At 38.1% G+C, this 19,529-nt stretch overlaps 1 protein-coding gene across 2 annotated transcripts in view; it reads right to left on the minus strand.

The window, feature by feature from the left end:
* The window catches only part of DYNC2H1 (dynein cytoplasmic 2 heavy chain 1), a 153,837-nt gene that overhangs the window by 52,400 nt on the left and 81,908 nt on the right, over positions 1-19,529 (minus strand). The window contains exons 56-67 of one of the 2 annotated variants that reach the window (XM_004605157.2): positions 19,325-19,438; positions 18,251-18,411; positions 17,363-17,486; positions 16,468-16,589; positions 16,030-16,116; positions 15,360-15,486; positions 13,548-13,689; positions 12,853-12,962; positions 8,239-8,259; positions 6,491-6,589; positions 4,383-4,506; positions 815-978 (exon numbers count right to left, since the gene is read on the minus strand). In XM_004605157.2, coding sequence (XP_004605214.2) covers positions 815-978; positions 4,383-4,506; positions 6,491-6,589; positions 8,239-8,259; positions 12,853-12,962; positions 13,548-13,689; positions 15,360-15,486; positions 16,030-16,116; positions 16,468-16,589; positions 17,363-17,486; positions 18,251-18,411; positions 19,325-19,438 — 1,395 coding nt within the window. The remainder of the gene's footprint in view (positions 1-814; positions 979-4,382; positions 4,507-6,490; positions 6,590-8,238; positions 8,260-12,852; positions 12,963-13,547; positions 13,690-15,359; positions 15,487-16,029; positions 16,117-16,467; positions 16,590-17,362; positions 17,487-18,250; positions 18,412-19,324; positions 19,439-19,529) is intronic. The other variant, XM_055131929.1, reaches the window with a different exon arrangement.

Genomic DNA, 19,529 nt, shown 5'->3' on the forward strand with positions numbered 1-19,529 from the left:
TTACTGGTGCCCACTTGAGCAAATCAATGAATAACATGATGACAGTGATACAGTATATGCATATACAAACACACAGAGTACTACTTACAATGCATCAAAAATATTTTTGATGAAAATAAGCAAAATAAAAAGTTAAACGTCAAATGATATAGGGTAACTACAACCAATTACACTATTTAGAATATTAAAATATAATATTTAGCTCTAAAATCATACAAGCTACAAAAACTTGTATTTTTAATAGTAAATATTCATATAAACAAAAAACCATGGTGATTCAATTAAATAGCAACATTGTGTGACTTGAAACCCAATCATTAGCAACTTTTGTGATTGCTTCTCTCATGGTGATTCAATTAAAAAATTATTTTAAAAAACCATGTTTCAGACAGAAAACAATGTTGGATTAATAATCAAAGGCCTGCAACCAATTGAATATGTCAGTGGTCTGAAATGTTCATATTTAAACGCAACTTTTTTATAATTAAAAGAGGGAAGTTGATCTTAATGTCTTACTTTTAAACAATTCTACTATGTATGATAGAACTAGAGTATAAAAATCAATGTTAAACTAGAAAAAGCAGCAAGCTGCTATTAGGTTACAAATGTATAAATCAAATACAAATTCAAAACAAAAAGTTTTAACTCTTAATTTGTGAGTATATTTTCAAAATCATATTTAAATGCTAGTCTGTTTAATGAAATTGTTTTTATCACTCAAAATACTTAATGACAACACAAAGCTACAAAAGATTTCTAAGGTATACAAAAGATAAAAAAGATTTCTAAATAAGGTATGAGTGTTCATGGATACCTGTCCTCGTAATCCACCTCTAGTCGTAGTAAAATTAACCTCAGTAACAATGGAAGCTGCATCCGGTGGAATAAAAGGGTTTGGATTTCTCGTTGACAAAAACAGGCGGAATTCTTCATTGTAGTCAATAATTTTGTCACCTATTTGTACCACAAAACGTGGTCCTATTTTTTGAAAAATAACACAATTAGCTGACCTGAATAATCTGCATCTTCAATATACATTTAAAACATATTAAATTTGAGTACTTAATAGCTGATATACCTTTTCAAGACTCCAAAAGACAGCAACAGTCAGACTGCCTAAACGCCTGTTAACCAGAATGCAAGATTAACAAGAACTTGTGGGAGTTATCAAATATTCATAAATAATATTAAGATACTCTTACGATACTGAAGCATCAAAGGAATATTTATATTCAGTATGGCTTTCACACTACATCTCATATTTCAGTTTTTTAGAAATGGTTGATTACCAATGGCAAAAATATAAACTCCCAATGATGAATGAATTCTCTAGTTCTAATTTAATTAGTTAAAATGTGTTTAGTGGGTCAGGGAGCACAAGGAACGCTCTCTGCTGCTCTCAGTCAGAAATGTGGTTGGTTGTGAAAATGGCCAAGAAAGAGGCTTCTGGAGTGCTAAGTTCTGTACCTTATCTAGCACACAGTAAAAACAACCATGAGATTTACACGTGTGTGTTCATCTGTCGACATACATATTTCAGTTAAAGTTCAGAACCAATCGATCCCCTCTGGTGATTCCAGCTGGTCACATGGCGGGCACCAGGGCACCACTGCGTTCCAGAGGCATTGGTCTGGTAACCCCGGCATATATTATTTTTGATATATGTTCAAATGTTTCAAAATAAGTATCTTATTATGAAACAGACTTTTGTGGATATGTGTCCCATAACTCACACTTAGAAAACATGAGATGCATACTCTAAATAAAAGAGTCCTAACTGTTAAAAACTTCCTTCCCATTGGCACTGACCTACAGTGCAGTTCGTCTGATCACTATTTCCCTCCTGGACACAGACTCACTATTTTACTTTAATGAACTAAGTCACAAGTACAAGGTTGGTCTTTTGTTCATTCCAAGGAAAGTTCTGGAAAGTCCTAAAGTTATTGATGATGATGATAGAATGTTGATGAGCCTCAGGACTCAAGAGACCTGTAGGCAGCGCAGGGGTATGGCAGTGATCGGTGCCTTTTGGGCCTGAGGGGCCATGCAGGGCAGGGACCAAAACCCAGCACCGCGCTCCACCCCCTGAGCCTCATCCCCAGCCAGGACACAGGAGAGCCCCAACTTCCATGGCGGCTACCTTGGTTTCTGGGGATGCATCAGTCTTGGGGAGAGTTTATTTGAATTTTGTTTTTGTTAAGAGTCATAGGTATAGATAAGATTAGACTGTAAAATCTACAGATATCTGACAACATTTTACAATGCTTTTAAACTGTTTGCAACATTTTACAGTGTACAGTTTTACATTTCTACCAGGCTGGAGAGAGAGGTGAGCAGGTAGGGCACTTGCTTTGTATGTGGCTGCCACCCATGGTCTCTGGAGCCCTGCCTGGAGTGACCCCAGAGTGCAGAGTCAGGAAAAAACCCTGAGCACCACCAAGGGAATAAAGGAAGGAAGTCAGGGAGGCATCATTTTAGGAATGTAAAAAGTTTTGTACATTTTTACGCCCCATATAAGTACATACAATTTCATATGTCTAGATTTTGGGAAACTTTTTTGAATGTTACTATGTATGAAACTTAGAAAGCAACTTCCATAGTTTCTGACATAACAGACAAATATCATAGCTGAAATGTGGCATGAAGGTTTAAATGGCTATTATGAATGATTTCTTCTTTATATTCTTTTAAAAGAAGCCCCAAATCAGTTTTTCCAATAAATATAACTTTATAGGTGAAAACTCTTCAGAAAAATCATCTGAGTTAGATAAATCCACTAAGTACCAAGTGAACTATCACAGAGATCATTCCAGTCCAATGAACTGAAGATGAATGGAATTTAAATAGACAAATAGCAAACCCAATCCCGCATAGCCACCTGTGGTGTATGGGCAGGGTCTCCTGACCTAACAATGGATACCCCTCACAAAGGGCCACCCTGAGTCAAGATGACCTTAGGAGAAAAGAATCTGGAGTCAGAATTAATGAGCCAGCTTCTCACCCAAAGCAATACCGATTATCAACTAGCAATGTATTAGTCATGCAGGGGTGCCCTGTGCATGTTGGGCTTTTATATATATTCTCACAAATAAATGTTAACCAAACTACCAAAACCTCTTAGTCATTGAGCACTGCTCAGAGCTCATGAAAATTTAGATTTAACAAGCCTTAAATGACCAGAATATGGACAGGAGGAAATCAAAACCCAATGGCCCTAAAAGTTCATTTCCAATTCCCATTTCTATTCCCCTGAGACAGCATAGCGTAAGCTCAAATGATCTGAGTTAGCTCAAAACAAAATCAAACCAAACCCAGACAGCCTGAGACTAGAGTCTGACATGGAAAGATTCCCTAAGGTACAAAAGCAAAAGTTCCACTCTTACTTCCTTTTATATCAACCAATTCTGGGTTAATCATACCTATTTGTAGAATACTGGGTGATAAACAGAAGCTTTGCTGTTTTTCTTCTTTGCCCCAATAATTCCTACTTTCTCTTTACACTTTTAACTGTAAAAAGTGTAACTTTTTAGCAACTCAGTGGTTTCAGTGTGTTCACATATCCACATAAAGTAATGGATGCCTCTCTGTACATGCATAGTGTTTCCATCACAGTTTGGTGGCCTTACTTTCTAACTGCAAAGTCGGAGTCAGGTACGTGTGTCAAAGACATACTGCTAACGTTTTAAAGCTGCTATCCTGAAAAGTCTCTATCCAGGGCTGGCCCCTAGTCAACACCTAGATCTTGGGAGGGTTCTCGTCATTCCAGAACAGGCAGGAGCGGCTCACTGTGCCTGCACTGTGTGGACAAACAAAGCAGATTATACCGAACACCTGTGTTCTTTTGCATCGTCTGGAGTTTTGCTGCCCACTAAGCAGAATGTGCTTCCTAGTCAGCCTGATAAAGATGCTGGGCACTGAGTCTCAGAAGCTGCCCTTGCAAACAGCAATTCCAATGTGTCATCACAACAGGGGGATGAACTGCATCCTTGTGATGACCGGAAAGGATTCTGGGGAGCATACGCCTATTTTTCCTGACTAGGAACTTCCTATTCTTTTCTCTGTGTTCTACTATATTTCATTTCCTTTTCCTGAAATAAATTTGAGCTACGAGCGACACTATATATGACTTCTTCTCATTTTCTAAGAAAACTTTTTGCCTGAGAGCAATCCAGGGACCACCCCCTGCCTCCCAACCCCCCCAACACACACCCCCACTCACAAAGCCTCCTAGAAAGGCACTTTTAGAATCGGTTTACGTACTAAAATTTGACTGATGACATCACCATCATCCAACCTCTGAAGTTCTATTTCCTTAGATTCAGTGTCAAGACAAAAATGTCCAAATTTAGTTAGCAACCTGATGAATTACTGCAAATATTTACCTTGAGCAACCAGATCTCGTCTGAGCAAGGGATAAAGCGCAGGCTCTACCCCGTCTGCCTCCTGTATGATGAGAGTCTTCCCAAAGCGCACGGCCAGCTCCAGAGCTGTGATGAAGTTGCTGTCCTGCCAGGCGGAGACACACATCGCCATTTCCACACGTTAGGAAAAAACCAATAGAAGTGTTTTATATGTTAATGACTCTAGTCAAGTGCTTAATGAGCTATCAATCAACATATCAGATATAAAGTTTAAATATGTAAGAGAAACTAAGGATTTCTACAACCCATATTTTCTTTCAGAATTCCAAACCGATTCAGACATAGATTTTCAAAGTATTATTTTCCCATTAATGAATACATATTTCGCTACACTTGATGTCAAACATGATTAGGGCCTCATGACCTACTTGGTGTGAACATAGTTCTTTCTCCAGGCACTCCTGGGTAGGGGAAGCACAGCCAGTGGCCCTCAGAGGAGTGCGTGGTGCCCAGGGTGTTCCGTCTTCGAGCAGGGGTGGTGGTGGGGTGGAGGGGCTGGTAATTTTTGTTTGCCAGCCATGCTCAGGGGTCACTCCTGGCAGTGGTCAGGGAACATTCGGGCCCTGCTATCAACCCCAGGCCTCCCACAAGCAAAGCATGTCTCCAGTCCTTGAGTTATGTCCCCAGTCATCTTCCGGTTTATTTTTTTTTAAAAAAAAAACCCTGCATTTTGGATAGGAACTGAGTGTTGAAAGTAGGTAAAGGGATATAACCTTTCATTATCTGTACTGCACACCATAAGGCCCCAAAGTGGGGGATGGGCAGGGGGGGAGAAAGATAGAGAAAGAGAGAGAACGTGGGGTGAGGCGCAAGAGGGAAACCGGGACCTTTGGTGGTGGGGAAAATATACTGGTGAAGGAATGGGCGTTGGAACATTATATGACTGAAATCCAGTCATGAACAACTTTGAAACAGTGGATATCACTGTGATTCAAATAAAAAAAATTAATCAAGAAAACAAAACTGTGCAGAAATAGCCAAGTAAAGAGGAGTCAGTGTCCTAGAAACAGAAGCAGGGAGCCAACACCCCTGATGCCTGCAGAGAATCTAGACTTCGAGAGTGGACCTCGTTGCTCTGTGTTCCACTTGGGGTCATTAAAAAGCTTTGAGGGTCAGAGACATAGCACCGCAGGTAGGGAGCTTGTCATATACAGCTGACCCAGATGTGATCCCCAGATGTGATCCCATATAAGCACTGCAAGGAGTGATCCCTGAGTGCAGAGCCAGGGATAACTGAGTAGGGCCCCCCCCCAAAGTAGTAAGTTTTAAATGAATCTGTTCCTTGTATTTTGGTTCCAATCCTCTTTCTGTAATATAGAAACTGACAAGCTATTTCCTTTCTCTGTTTCTGTTATTTATTACATCTTTAAGGTGGCATTTAACAAAACTATTGAAACATTTTGCTGTTAGCTATGTTTTAATTGTTAACTTCCAAAAATCTTAAAGTTAAAAGTTGCAAAGTTTTACGATGTCTCCAACCTATCTGGAGCCTTTTCCAGGGTGGCATTGCACAGTGTAGGAAGCAGCACGGCACAAGCACCCCTCACCAGTACGTGAGTCTGCGGCTGAACCTACTTCATGGGTAACAGGAAGCAAGAGCAAAAATGAAATTCAAAAATGAAAACTGTCAGGATAGTGAAGTTACTCTGCTAAATATCTTTTTAAAAAATCAAACAAACAACAATGGAAGAAAAAAAAGTTAAGATGAATTCTACATTTCTGGGTCTGGTGATTTTGTGAAAAGTTCCTAGGGAAAAATTCTATAAGCAAACAAGAATTTTGGGGGACCAGCTATGTAGTGCAAGTTGTAGACTACTTTGTTCATTATTAAATCTGCAGGGCTTACTTAGAAAAAAACGTATAACATAGAAGGAATCAGACATTTTTTAACCACCAGCTTTTTTTTTTTTTTTTTTAAGAATTAGCAAATTCAAGGTAGAAAAGCTGCATTTCTTTCCCCAGGTCTCAGAGAAGATAAGGCCTAGAACTCAGCTCTGAAGCTCTTTTTCTGACCCCGGACTCGGAGGATGCCATTACTATTTTGTATCTAAATGATGAGTAACACACACCTGCTGGTTAATCACTTCGAGACGTGAGTCTTTCAAATGTTCCTTCAACCATTCTGTAGCTTGGGAAGAAGGGTCTATAAGGAATGGACATACCCGACTCTGGTTCAAATAAAAAAAAAATACAAAATTTCATTAAATAGAAATAGCTTCTTAAAGATGAGTCAGTTACAAAGTTTTTTTCTCTTAGGTTTTGAAGTGCACAACTATACAACCATAAAGAATAAATATGATTACAAACATTTTTTGATGCTCCAGAGACCATATTAATATAATCACAAAAAATGTCAGGTAGTTAAATTTACCAAGTAAAAGGGTGGTACAATCCTACTTACAACACAGTAACACACACAAATATAATTTAATAATACAGAAAAAGTTATAATCCTAAATCACTGTCATTTGGGCCTCTTTGACATTTAAAATATACAAGAGTCTTTGGCTGAATAAACCACAGGTCTTACAAGAAAAGTAGGAGAAAATTAACAAAAATATTGCTGAAAAGAATTATCAATATAATTTCTTTAAAAAATTATTTAGAGGCTGGAGTGATAGCACAGTGGGTAGGGCGTTTGCCTTGCATGCAGCCAACCCAGGCTTGATTCCCAGCATCCCATATCCTCAGTATATTCCCAGCATCCCTAGCATCGTCAGGAGTAATTCCTGAATGCAGAGCCAGGAGTAACCCCTGAGCATCACTGGGTGTGACCCCCCCAAAAAAAATTATTTAAATCATAGTTAATATTACCAAAAAAATGACCTAACAGAATATTGAATAGGCCATAGTTTAAGATCTAATGAAGTATTTACTGCATTGTTGTACAGATTGTGCTGCACTAATTAAACTTAAACACAAAGTTAGAAGTCAGTAAAAATGCATTACATATACAAATCTCTTAGCAATTGTATATGTCTATAAATACAGTGTATGCACATATCACATAGTCATATATGGTCAATTTAAATATATAAATACATATGAAAAATTCAAAGTCATTAAATTTAAAGTCATTTATAGTTACCTTGTAAATAAGATCTAAATAGCGATGACTGACCTGAAGGTTTTTAAATTTTCACATTTCCTTGAATAATGCAGTTGAATGCTCTGCGCACACCATGGCACATGAAAGCCAAGGGAACAAAAACTGGGCGCAGGGGCAGAATCCCACAGAAACAGCACTGACTGACTGACTGACTGACCAACTGACTGACTGACTGACAGACCAGGCTGGTTACACTTCTTGGAGCAAGGGAGGGAACTGCCCGGGAGAGTAGCACTGTATCAGGTAATTGTCTACAATGTTTAAAACTGTCAGAACACAGTAATGATAAAGAGATGACTTCAAAACTGATTGACTATAGTTTTGGAATTCTCTACAGCTGGGCAGAGAGCTAAAACAGGGGAAGACTCTTCCTTGCAGGCAACCCTCCCCAGTTCCAACCCCAGCACCAGATAGGATCCCTAAAGCCCTGAGCAATACCAGGCATGGCCCAAACATAAGCAAATTCTCATCAGACAGTGCATCCCCAATTTTAGGGGAGTCTCCTAGGCAGTGCTCAGGTGTTACTCCTGGTGCTGTGACTCAAGGGCCACCTCCATCAGTCCTTGGGGAACCGTGCAGTGCAGAAGACTGAACTCTTACACACTAAGGCACTACAGTTAAGCGTTATATCAAATTCTACAGCAGCATTCAGTAATTATGTTCCCTCGAGATTTTCTATGAAAATAATTAAAATAAAAAATATCTTACCCATGATTTCAAACCAATGATCTGATGCAGTTTTTAAAAAGAAGAAAGAAAATGTTTTTTAAAAGTGCAGAAAATATGCTTAAGTATTAGAAATATGCATACAAATTTGTGCTTATCTTAGTTAATTCTCCTGGAGAGATTTAGACAAGATCTTTAGGGTATATTTTAGGTCTGTCTTTCATGATTAAATGCAGTTAAATTTTCATATGTAACAAAAAATAATAGATCCCCAAAATGCTTTACTTTCACTCATTCATGTATTCATTCACCTATTATCACTTGAAGAACTACTACAGTAGAAAATGCAAGGGATAGAGAAATTAATAAGAAAAATTGCCCTAATGCAAGTAAAAAAAAAAAACCCACAAAGGCTAGAATTCTCCCACAGTTCTCTGGGAGGAGCATGGTGGAGTCATGGAGAAGCTTCGGGGAACAATGCAAAACAAAGTCAAGATAAATAAACTGTATTTATTCAGGCTAAGAAGTAGGGAGGACTCATTTCAAGCAGAGATAACAAACAGCATGGTAGAGAAAATAATAAGTAGCTTGAGAGAATTTTTTTAACCTACCAGGAATTTAGCATATTTGGAGAAAAATGTATAAGGTGATAAAATGGAAAATGGCAAGAGTAATTACGGGTCTTTAGATCACAAAGAATTTTGTAAACTATGCCAGAGATAAATGTTTATGCTGCAGGCAGTGGGAAGTCACTGAAATATGCCACTATTGGACCCCGCAGAAGAAAAGACCCGATTGGTATTAATAACATAGTTATCTGGGTGTAAAATGATCAAAGCCAACTGAAGCCACTGGAAGTAGACGTGGCCAGAATAATGAATTTATGATATAAAATATATTTGACAAGACTTGCTAAAACTGAGTTCAAAGTTAGAGATATAGCGATAATGACAAATATGCAAATAAATATACAAAGTTTACATTACGGGACTGAGATAATGATGTGTCAAGTGGTTGGAAATTACAGAAATTTTAGGGACAGTAAATATATTTCTCTTCCTCCTTTTCTTTTCTTTTTCTTGGGGGTGGTGGTGGTGTCAGGGATTGAAACCAGTTCTCCCAACTGAGTCATTACCCAACCACTCAATAATGAGAATATGGATCATCTACCACTGAACCCAAGGAACCAAGTTGGACCCAAGATAATCCAAGTCTTTGGGGGGAGCTAACATATATTCTAGGAGGAAGATGAGGAAGCGACCAGTTTTTGTTAGAGAACATTAACTCTCATCATGGTATGGCTGAGAAAGCCCGTGTGAGAATGAATCAGTCTCCCAGAAAGGAGAGTGACTCCATGACAACATCATTCAGTCCTAAAGCTGCTTCCAATCTTTGAACATCTCAGTCATTTCAAAAACATCTCAATTATTATTTTTGTACTTGACAACTGAAAGTCTTTAACAAATAAACAGTGGGGCTAGAGACATTGTACAGGGTTACAATGTCCTGGCCTGTGGCCGACCCCAGTTCAATTCCTGGCACCACAGGGTGACCCAAGTACCAATCAATGCATCCCTGGAACCCTGAGCACTGCCAGATGTGGCTTTGGAGTGTCTGGGCACCCCAGCACTGGCAGGACCTCAGCAGTACCACATCCACATGCCCTGGCACTGAGCTGCTGGCCTGGCTGTATGCGAGTGCTAGGAGGGGCCCCATTTCCCCCCAAATAATAATAAATGAATTAAAAATAATAATAAATTTAAAACAGCATGAGCTGGAAGCACCAGTCATGTAACAGGGAGATGTCAGGAGCTTGGAGCTAAAATTAAAGGTGACTGTATCACTGTCATCCCGTTGCTCATCGATTTGCTCGAGCAGGCACCAGTAACGTCTCCATTGTGAGACTCGTTGTTACTGTTTTTGGCATATTGAATATGCCACAGGTAGCTTGCCAGGCTCTCAGTAGTGTACATGATATATATATTAATTCTCTCCATGGGAGAAGAAAAATAGATTTGGGTAGGACACCATTTTGGGCAGTTTGGGGGTGACATTCGGTCATGCTCAGGGCTAACTTCACTGCACTCACAGATCACGAACCTGGCAGAGCTTGGGGGGGATCTGGGGTGCCAGGGATTGAGCCTAGGTCAGTCACAGGTAACACAAGCACCCTACCCTCTGGACTATCTCTCTGCCCTTGCTAAGAGATATTTTGGGGAAAGATTACATTTAATATTTAAAATTCTAAGCACTCTTACTTTTGAGTAGGATAAAACAAAATAAATAAAACTAAAGCCCATCTGTTGATGAAAGAAAATTATATCAACCAAATATCTAAACACAGAGAAACAGACCCGTATCTAAGCAGCATTTTCACAGGAGACACAGGCTCAGGGGAGGCTCTGCCTAGACCCCGTCTTGGACATAGACTGTGACGAGGGATATGGCTCATGGTACAACACGGATCTCGGGCTCAAGGCCAAGTTTGATCCTAGCCTCAATAACAGAAATATATAACAAAAAGGGAAATACATGTACATATCAGATAAGGGTGATAAGAAAATGGGCTGAGTTAAAATTTAATAATAATGTTAATAATAAAAAAAATAAAATTTAACAATTAAGTTATTAAAATAATACTTGATAAAATATTAATAAAACAATAAAGTTACTAAAATAATAAAATTTAACAATAAAGTTAATAAAATTTTTGAAATAAAAGTTAAAAATTTTTAATAAATATTGACATACAATGTAGAATCACATAGTATTATTACCAATTTAGGATTTATTTTTAATTCTGGTGGTTCAGAGCAAAAAAGATTTGACATTGAACTGTCTATCAACAATAAAGAATTAAATACATGTCATTACAAGAAACATTTATAATACTGTGAAAATAAAAACGAGAAAAATGTATAATATTGTGAAATTCTAAATAGCAATTTTCCCATCTCCTCTCTGGATGCTTTTGATTCACACCTTTCCTGTAGTTTCTTATACTCAGACACTTTCTACTGGGTCTCACAACAGAAAGATCATATAACCAAGACAGTTTCAAGAGCAAAAGGAAAACTATTAATAAGTACACTGGGACAATAGGAAATTCAACTTAGAACATTTTTTTTTTGTGAAGTTTTATTTATTTTTTATTTTATTTTATTTTTTTTGCGCTTTTTGGGTCACACCTGGCGATGCACAGGGGTTACTCCTGGCTCTGCGCTCAGGAATTACCTCTGGCCGTGCTCAGGGGACCATATGGGATGCTGGGATTTGAACCCGGGTCAGCCGCGTGCAAGGCAAACGCCCTACCCGCTGTGCTATCTCTCCAGCCCCCAACTTAGAACATTTTGTCATCAAAATAATGCCACTTCAGTTTATAACTTTAACTTAATTGTCTTGGGGCCTTTTATTATAGCATTGCTCTGGGGCTACTCTTAACTCTCTGCTCAGGGCTTGCTCTCAGTGCTGTTTAGGGTCATGCAACACTGGAAACTGAACAGAGTCACCAGGAGGTAAGGATTTGCTTGAGCCCACTGAGGATCTCCCCAGGAGAAAATCACATGCTGGGCCAGGGAGCTAGGACAGCGGCGAGGGCAACTGCTTCACATTCGGTGATCCCCAGCACCTGAGCACCACCAGCAATGATTCCTGAGCAGAGCTAAAAGTAAGCCCTGAGCATTGCCAGATGTGGCCCAAAAACCTAGGAAAAAATTATACTGAAAATTAGAGATTCCTCCCCGAATTAAAAATGGATTTTCGCTGCCAAAATACTTTTTATTTTTATATAATTGAAGGGAATAACTATAAAGGGCAACAAATTAGAAAATAAATGTAAAATGTATTTTATTCAACAAATTTCAAACTAAACTTTTCCTTTTGGGGGTGGGGGGATCTTCCAGGCAGTGCTGAGGTCTGCCTCTTCTAGCAATCCCTGGTTGGCATTTCTGTGGGAGGGGCCATGGGTGCCCACAGGTGCAGTACTGCTCGTGCCTTGCAGTGCCAGGATCTGGGCTACCAGGGCAGTGTTCAGGACTCAAAAGCTGGGCACGCAGTAACACTTAGGGAACCACATGGTGCCAGAGAACAAACCGGGCCAGCTGCATGCACGGCAAGTGCCTTAACCACTCTACTATTGTGAGGGCAAAACTGATGCCATGACAAGCTGCAGCTAACATTAAATCTCAACTAGGTCTCAGTTTCTGTTTACCCGAGGCAGGACTTGCAGTTTCTGGTAAACTCCCAATTGAGTAATTCACCTATATAAGAAGCTGGGCAGTTGGATCTGGCCAGTCATGAGGGGTAACCACACCCTTCTTGGAAAAAACCCCAAACTTACTGGTACCTGCTGTCTAAGTGCTGACCACTGATGTAGTAAGACCAATGCTAAAAATAGACCAGTATATTAACTGCTCTTAACTCTGAACCCTATATAAACTGCTTGTGATTTGGAGTCACGGTCCTTGTCAAGACTCCACTGCGTTGGATGAGATTTGGACCCTAGCTCAAGCTAGCCAATAAAGACCCTTTGCTTATTGCATCACAATTTGTCTTCCTGTGATTCCTCTGGGAAGATCTCAGCCCAGTTTAACATTATCTCCCTGCCCCCTACCCCAACAATCATTTGGAATGAGAAGATTGTAAGAGTCCACTCACCTGTAAGATAACAATAGCATTTTCTATGGAAAGGTCATCTGATGGTAACCCTTCACTTTTCCAAATTAACTGCTCACTTTCAGTACACAGAAATCTCCTTAGGTCAAACTCTAGAAAGTTAAAGAAACCAGTAACATTTTACTAAGATACTTAACAATGAGGCAGGAACAAACTGTTTAAACTACTAAAACATACATACTGTGAGCATCATAAATATAAAATCAATTCTTCCACATTTAGCAGCAGATGCTAAAGAGGAAGAGTTTAAAAAATATACAAAGGCACAGGCTAAAACTCTAGAACTATATTTCTTCTATCAAAAGGAAGCTATTCAGCTAAAAGATTTATTAAAAACCACAAAATTCATGAGGAATTTTGGAATTCTAATATTTCATCTTTTAATTAACATTACATAATATAAAATTAATATAACATTACATAATAAAACATTTAACTGCATTCATGCAAATTCAAAAATAATTCAGTGAATTGGCTCAGTTTTATAGAACAATCTTAGGAATTAAAGAACATTAATAATTCCTAGAGCATTTGTGCCATCTGGCAAATTTAAAATATTTTTGGTCACTTTTAACTCACAAAAAAAAATTTTCCTCACTAACAAAAGAAATGATGAAAGTCAAGGATGCGTTTTTAGTATAGTGAAAGTTTAAATTCAAAGATAACTAAATACAGACTTTCGATCCCAGCTGACTTTGTCCATTCTTCCAAACAGGATTTCCTCAGCCCCTCAGGAGCGGCAGACAGGTAAGTAATAAAGGCAGCAGCTAACTGAGCTCTCTTCGGAAGAGTAGCTAATTCCTCTGTTATCTCTGCAACCTGGAAGAAAGAAGGGACAGAGGGAGAGATAGAAATACTCTAACATCGAGAAAACAAAATGACAGCTTCACAACTCAGAATTTTGACTACAGAAAAAAATTTATTATTACAAATAACAATTCCCTTCTTCAATACTGTTGTCAAAATGTAAAATTATCAAGGCCTCAAACTCCACTGGGGTGTTTAAAATTTTTAGAAAATTCTAATATATGTGTAGAAACAAACATATATTGTCACTAAACATTCCTAATAATTCTAATAGAGACAGACCTTTAATCCCCAAAATTAATCCCCCAAAAGCATACTTTCTATTTTAATTGCAATTAAATACCATACATTAGTATCACCTTGTAAAATAAGATTAAAATAGAGAATAAAATGCAGAAAACAAAGATAAAGCCTTAATATATCACGCTGAAACACACAAGCTGAGGAAAATGAGAAGCACAAGAGGAGAAATGAAATGAAAGAAGCCACCGCGCGGGGCAAGGGGGAAAAAGAAAAGTTATGTAACAAACAGCGGGACTTAATATCTCTATATTCTTAGCAATGGAGAACTATCAAATGCCTCCTTGGCAATAAGACTGTCTTTTTCTTTTGGGGGGGAAACCCCAGCAACGGTAGTGAGTTGTGTGTTGAAACATGGAATGTAATCGAGATAAATCGTAAAGGAAGTGAAACTTATCACTTACAAGGGTGGGGACTGGGGAGGTGGGAGGGAGCGGCAGGTATACTGTGGGGGTTGGTGATGGAAGATGGGCACTGGTGAAGGGAAGGGTGTTTGAGTATTGTATAACTGACATAATCCTGAGAACTATGTAACCCTCCACATGATGATTCAATAAAATTAAAAAAAATAATAATAATAAGACTTAAAAAAAAAGAAAAAGAAAAGAAAGAAGCCACCGGCCTCAGAAAGGTTCCCAGGCCATAAGGGGACTCTCTTTTTTTTTAATTATTGAATCACCGTGAGATAGTGATTCAATACACAAGCTTTCATGTTTGGGTTGCAATCACAATGATCAAACACCCATCCCTCCACCAGTGCACATTCCCCACCACCAATATCCCCGGTATACCCCCCTTTCCTACTCTCCCCCGCCTTCGTATTACACACATATACGTTCAAGACAGAGTCCGTACGGGGAATATTGTCTGCCGTGGGGACTCTGTCTTGAATGTATTTGTGTATAATATGAATCCACTGCAAATGCAAATGGGGCAGCAAGCAATATAGTGGATTTGGATTTTGGGAAGGTAATTCCACAGATAAGGAATTAAGAGGAGGAGATTAACATAAAGGGCAGATAGAAAGGAGACAGATAAGGAGACTCCATGTGAAGAAAGAAAAGGATTTGCATATATTGAACCATCCTTGCATGTGGGGGATGAATCCCACTTGATCATGGTTGTATGATATTTTTGTTTTTGGATGTACTGTTGGATTCAATTTGCTGAGATTTCGTTGAGGATTTTTGCTTCCTGGTTCTTACACACACCAATGTTTTTTAAAAGCAACAGCCTCACTGGGAAACCCTGGTCTAGATGATGTTCTTGTGGCTGGACAAGACAAGCTCCAGTTAACTCACACTCTGGGCCAGCAGTTACACTAAGCGAGTGACGAGGACATGGGATGAGGGGTGGCAGGAAAGACAAGGCCCCCCACACACCTGGGCATTCCAACGCTTGTGTTCTCTGTCAAGCTGGTTAATCAAGATTTCCGCAGCCTTGATTGTCTCCTGTGCTTTGCTGACTTCAGCTTCGAGTTTGGCTGCCTCTGAAGTCCTACTCTGAAATCTATGGAAACACTAAAACTTAACTAAAGGTAACAGTGAATTCATTATTCTTAGGTAACTTTTACGTAAGAGTATGATTAATAACAATACTTATATTTAGTATAAGAAATTACTAGAAGAGACAGACTGGAACACTTAGTTAAGGTGCTATCTCACAAAGCTGGGGTGCCCTACTACATTTGACAAATATTTCCCAATCTGACATTCACCTCCCAAGGTCATCTTGCTCAGCTGCAAAGATTATCAACCTAAATTTTTTAAGAGTCTAAATTCTTACGATTAAGACTATAAAGAAATGGAAATTACAGCTGTAACTCTCCTTACATCCAATTCCTGTTTTTTTATTTTATATGAAGGGAGGGTAAACACATAAAACATATTTTTAGTATCTAAGATATACTTGAAGGGATACATTCTATATTACTCTTTCCAAATTTAAGGTGATAAATCACATAAAGAAGCAAAAACAATGATTTACAACTAAGCTTTTTAAAATAAAAATTAACTGATGTTTTCAAATACCAAAAATACATTTAAAACTTACTTCTCTTTGAGTTCTGACACTTTTTGACCAACAGAATTAAGAAGTTCCTCCAATTTCCTTTTTCTGTCTTCAGTTTTCTTCAAATTCCTAAAACATAACAAGTTTATTGGTTATTCTATGTTAGATAGCAGCAGTAAAAAAAAAAAATAGCACCTTAGGATGTAATCCTGCAGCAAATAATAATAAAGTCTGTCCAAAAATCAGTACTTATAATTTAACTGTGAAAATAAGTATAGCTTCTGACTTAAATTCTACCACTCTAAGGAGTGCATGCGAAATAGTTGTGCATTCAAAATTCTGGATAAATTTATTTTCTATTACTTCTAAAATCCTACCACAGGAAAGAAGTAAATCCTAAAAAAGAAACCAGTACTATACCTAAGTAATCCAAGTAATAAAAATAAAGGTTAAATTATCAGCATTTGATCATTCACTTACAACTCTAATCCTGCTTGCTCTGTTTCCAGAGGCTGAATCCGTTCCAGGACATGAGAGTACTGCACGTTAGCTTTGACCCAGGCCGCGAGGGGTGCGGCCGCGGTGCTGGCACGCTTGGCATTCTGAAAAGTCCACCAGAAGTTAATCCAGCATCCACACTCAGTTTTACATTAAAGCAAAGTTGGGAATATTTCATTAGAGCAATCACTTCACAACAGCCCAAGGAATAAGTTTTCAGTTGAAATTTAATTAAAATAAATTTGAGTTTCTATTTACATTAAATATAAATTATTTTTTTGCTTAAAGAAAATCTTTGAACCGCACACAATCTGTAATAACATTTTGATATAAATAATTACTCCATTAGTCACATTTATACGAGGCACATACACTTGCAGTAATAAAGTTAAAACATCAATCCCTTCTCTTCTACAGTGGAATACAATTTAATGAGATAAACATAATCTTGAAACCACATCTATTGGTATCAAAGAACATGTACGACTCATTTTGAGCAAATCATCTGAAATACACCAGAATCACAAGATTAGACACTATGAAACTAGATAAAAGCTTCCTGGAACTGGCACCTGCTACTGTACGGCAGGTGCAGAAAGCAAGCATGACATGGGAGGTGACTGGCTGGGGTGGCATTGACAGATCATTCGGATTCAAACCCACTACAGGGAACACACCTGCGCTCTAACCCCACCCTGGATGAGAGTGTTTTTGATTCTGCTTGAGCATGCTTCCCAGTTCTTAGACACTCAGTTAATTTGTTTTTAGCTTTTAGTGTCTAGACAATCTAAATAATGAATGATAGTAAATCCTCATATTTTAACAAGCAAACATGTAGTATTGAAAGGAGATTCAAGGCATTATTGTTAAAAATTACCTTTGGATCAAAAGATCCCTTATTTTTATAAAGAAGTTCTTCAACACTTTCTCTTATTTCTTTTGGAATATTTCGTGCATCAAAGGTTGCTATGTCTTCTCTCACACCTCTTTTTGCAAGGAAACTAAAATTACAGCAATTTAACAAGACATTTTAAACTATTAATAAACAATAGTACAATAGTCTTTAAAGCTCTAATGTACTATTTTTAAGAGGCACAAAAACTACAAAACACTTTTCCTAATGTTCTACAAATGAGCTGAGCAGTGAAATGTTATTTTACCCATATCCCTTTACATGACCAACCGGGTACCCAGTGTCATAGACATAAGACAGTACTCTGACTCCATTCTAAGAAAAACATTTTCAAGTTTCCTCACCTACATCTCTCCTACCCATATAGAAAATTTACTATCAATCAAAATCCTAATTTTAAGACAGTTAAATGTTAGCACAACCCTAATAGCAGTGTTGTAGTGTGAAACAGGAAGCCACATGCTGCCAGTTGGACTCATATTCAGCCTTCTCTCTCCATCTCTCTTCTATGATTTTATCAGCTCTCAGTCTCTCTCTGTCAGTTAAAGACTGAGAAAAGTAACTATTTTCGTCATCAATATATCATAGAGGCAGAATGTTCTCTACTAAGACCTAAATAAATTATACTTACTGAGATATTCTTAAAGATTTTAAGACATTCATTTATTCAATCACTTGTGGAGAAAAAATATAAAGAAATCTTGATATTATTACATAGACAATCTTGAAATATCAAGGCAATTTATGAGCCAGATTACATATGATGTTTAAAAAACTGTATAATATTTGAAAATACAAAAGGAACTGTAAGCCACTACTAAAACACTAATTCTGCACAAATCAAAAACTTACCTCTTCATGCTCACCCACGAAGTATCAAAGATGCCCATCAACCTTAAAACTCCTTCGAGAATGTCTCTGATGACATCAGGGGGCATACGCAGTGAGCGAATTTCTGAAAGTGATTCTGGCTTAATGTTTCCAACTGCTAGTTTAGCTTCATTGACTAGAGGCTAAAAATAAGAAATGGCATTTTTTTCCTTTCTAAAAAGTACTAGGAAATAGTCTTAATTCCTTACAGATCATGCAATAGGTATCACTTTATTAAAAAAGGCTTCTAGAGGACAGGGATGTGGTTCAATGGTAGAGCATGTGCCTCCAACACCCAAGGCCCTGGTCTAATCCCCAGGCCCCATGACCACTGCAAGGCAAAGCCGTAGAAACCGCCCAGAATAGCCCCCACCAAGACTATTCTAGTGAACAAAGGATATTTTTTGTTTTCGTTTTTTATCCTTTTTTTCTTTTTGGGTCACACCTAGTGATACTCATGGGTTCCTCCTAGCTTTGCACTCAGGAAATACTCCTGGCAGTGCTCGGGGGACCACAAAGGATGCTGAGGATCAAGCCCAGATAGCCTTCGTGCAAGGCAAAAACCCTACATGCTGTATTATCGCTCCGGCCCCACAAAGGTAATTTGCTCACTTGTCCTTTCTTTTCTTTCCTTTTTTTTTTTTTTTAAATAATGTAGCAGTACTGTTATTTTACTCAGCCATTGATTAAGCTGATTGAATTGGGCATGAACTCCATCACTTCTTTATTGACAACTTTCTTTGACTCCCTTTTATAAATAATTAGAAAATAATTTGAATAATTAATGTTTAAACTCAATGGTACTACTGGCATTAAAAGTTGTGTAGCATTGTTGCTAAAAGTGGAAACCAGACAGAGAGTTTAACAGGCTTAAAGATGCTTTGCATGCAGGAAACCTGAGTTCAATTCCCTGACATATGGTCCCCTAAGCACTGCTAAAACTGCTGACCACTGAGCCAGGAGGACAGCCTTGAAGACTGCCGGGTGGGCCCCAAAACAAGAGTAAACAAACAAAAATATAAGTGGACCTGAGAATATTTCCTTTTTGGCACTTACATGTACTTCTCTTAATTCATCATCAATTTTGCTTTTCCTTTCTTCAATTTTAACAACTTCTTCTGCTATTTTGTGCTTTAATCTTTCCAGTTCTGTCTTTTGCTCACTTGCATCCTAGAGAGGTATTTAAATGATATTTCAATCCATTTGAATGCAATCAGTATTTACAAATAATGCAAAATATGTTAAAATAACATTATCTGCT

This window comes from Sorex araneus, chromosome 3 (genome assembly GCF_027595985.1).
Source record: "Sorex araneus isolate mSorAra2 chromosome 3, mSorAra2.pri, whole genome shotgun sequence".
Classification (NCBI taxonomy): domain Eukaryota; kingdom Metazoa; phylum Chordata; class Mammalia; order Eulipotyphla; family Soricidae; genus Sorex; species Sorex araneus.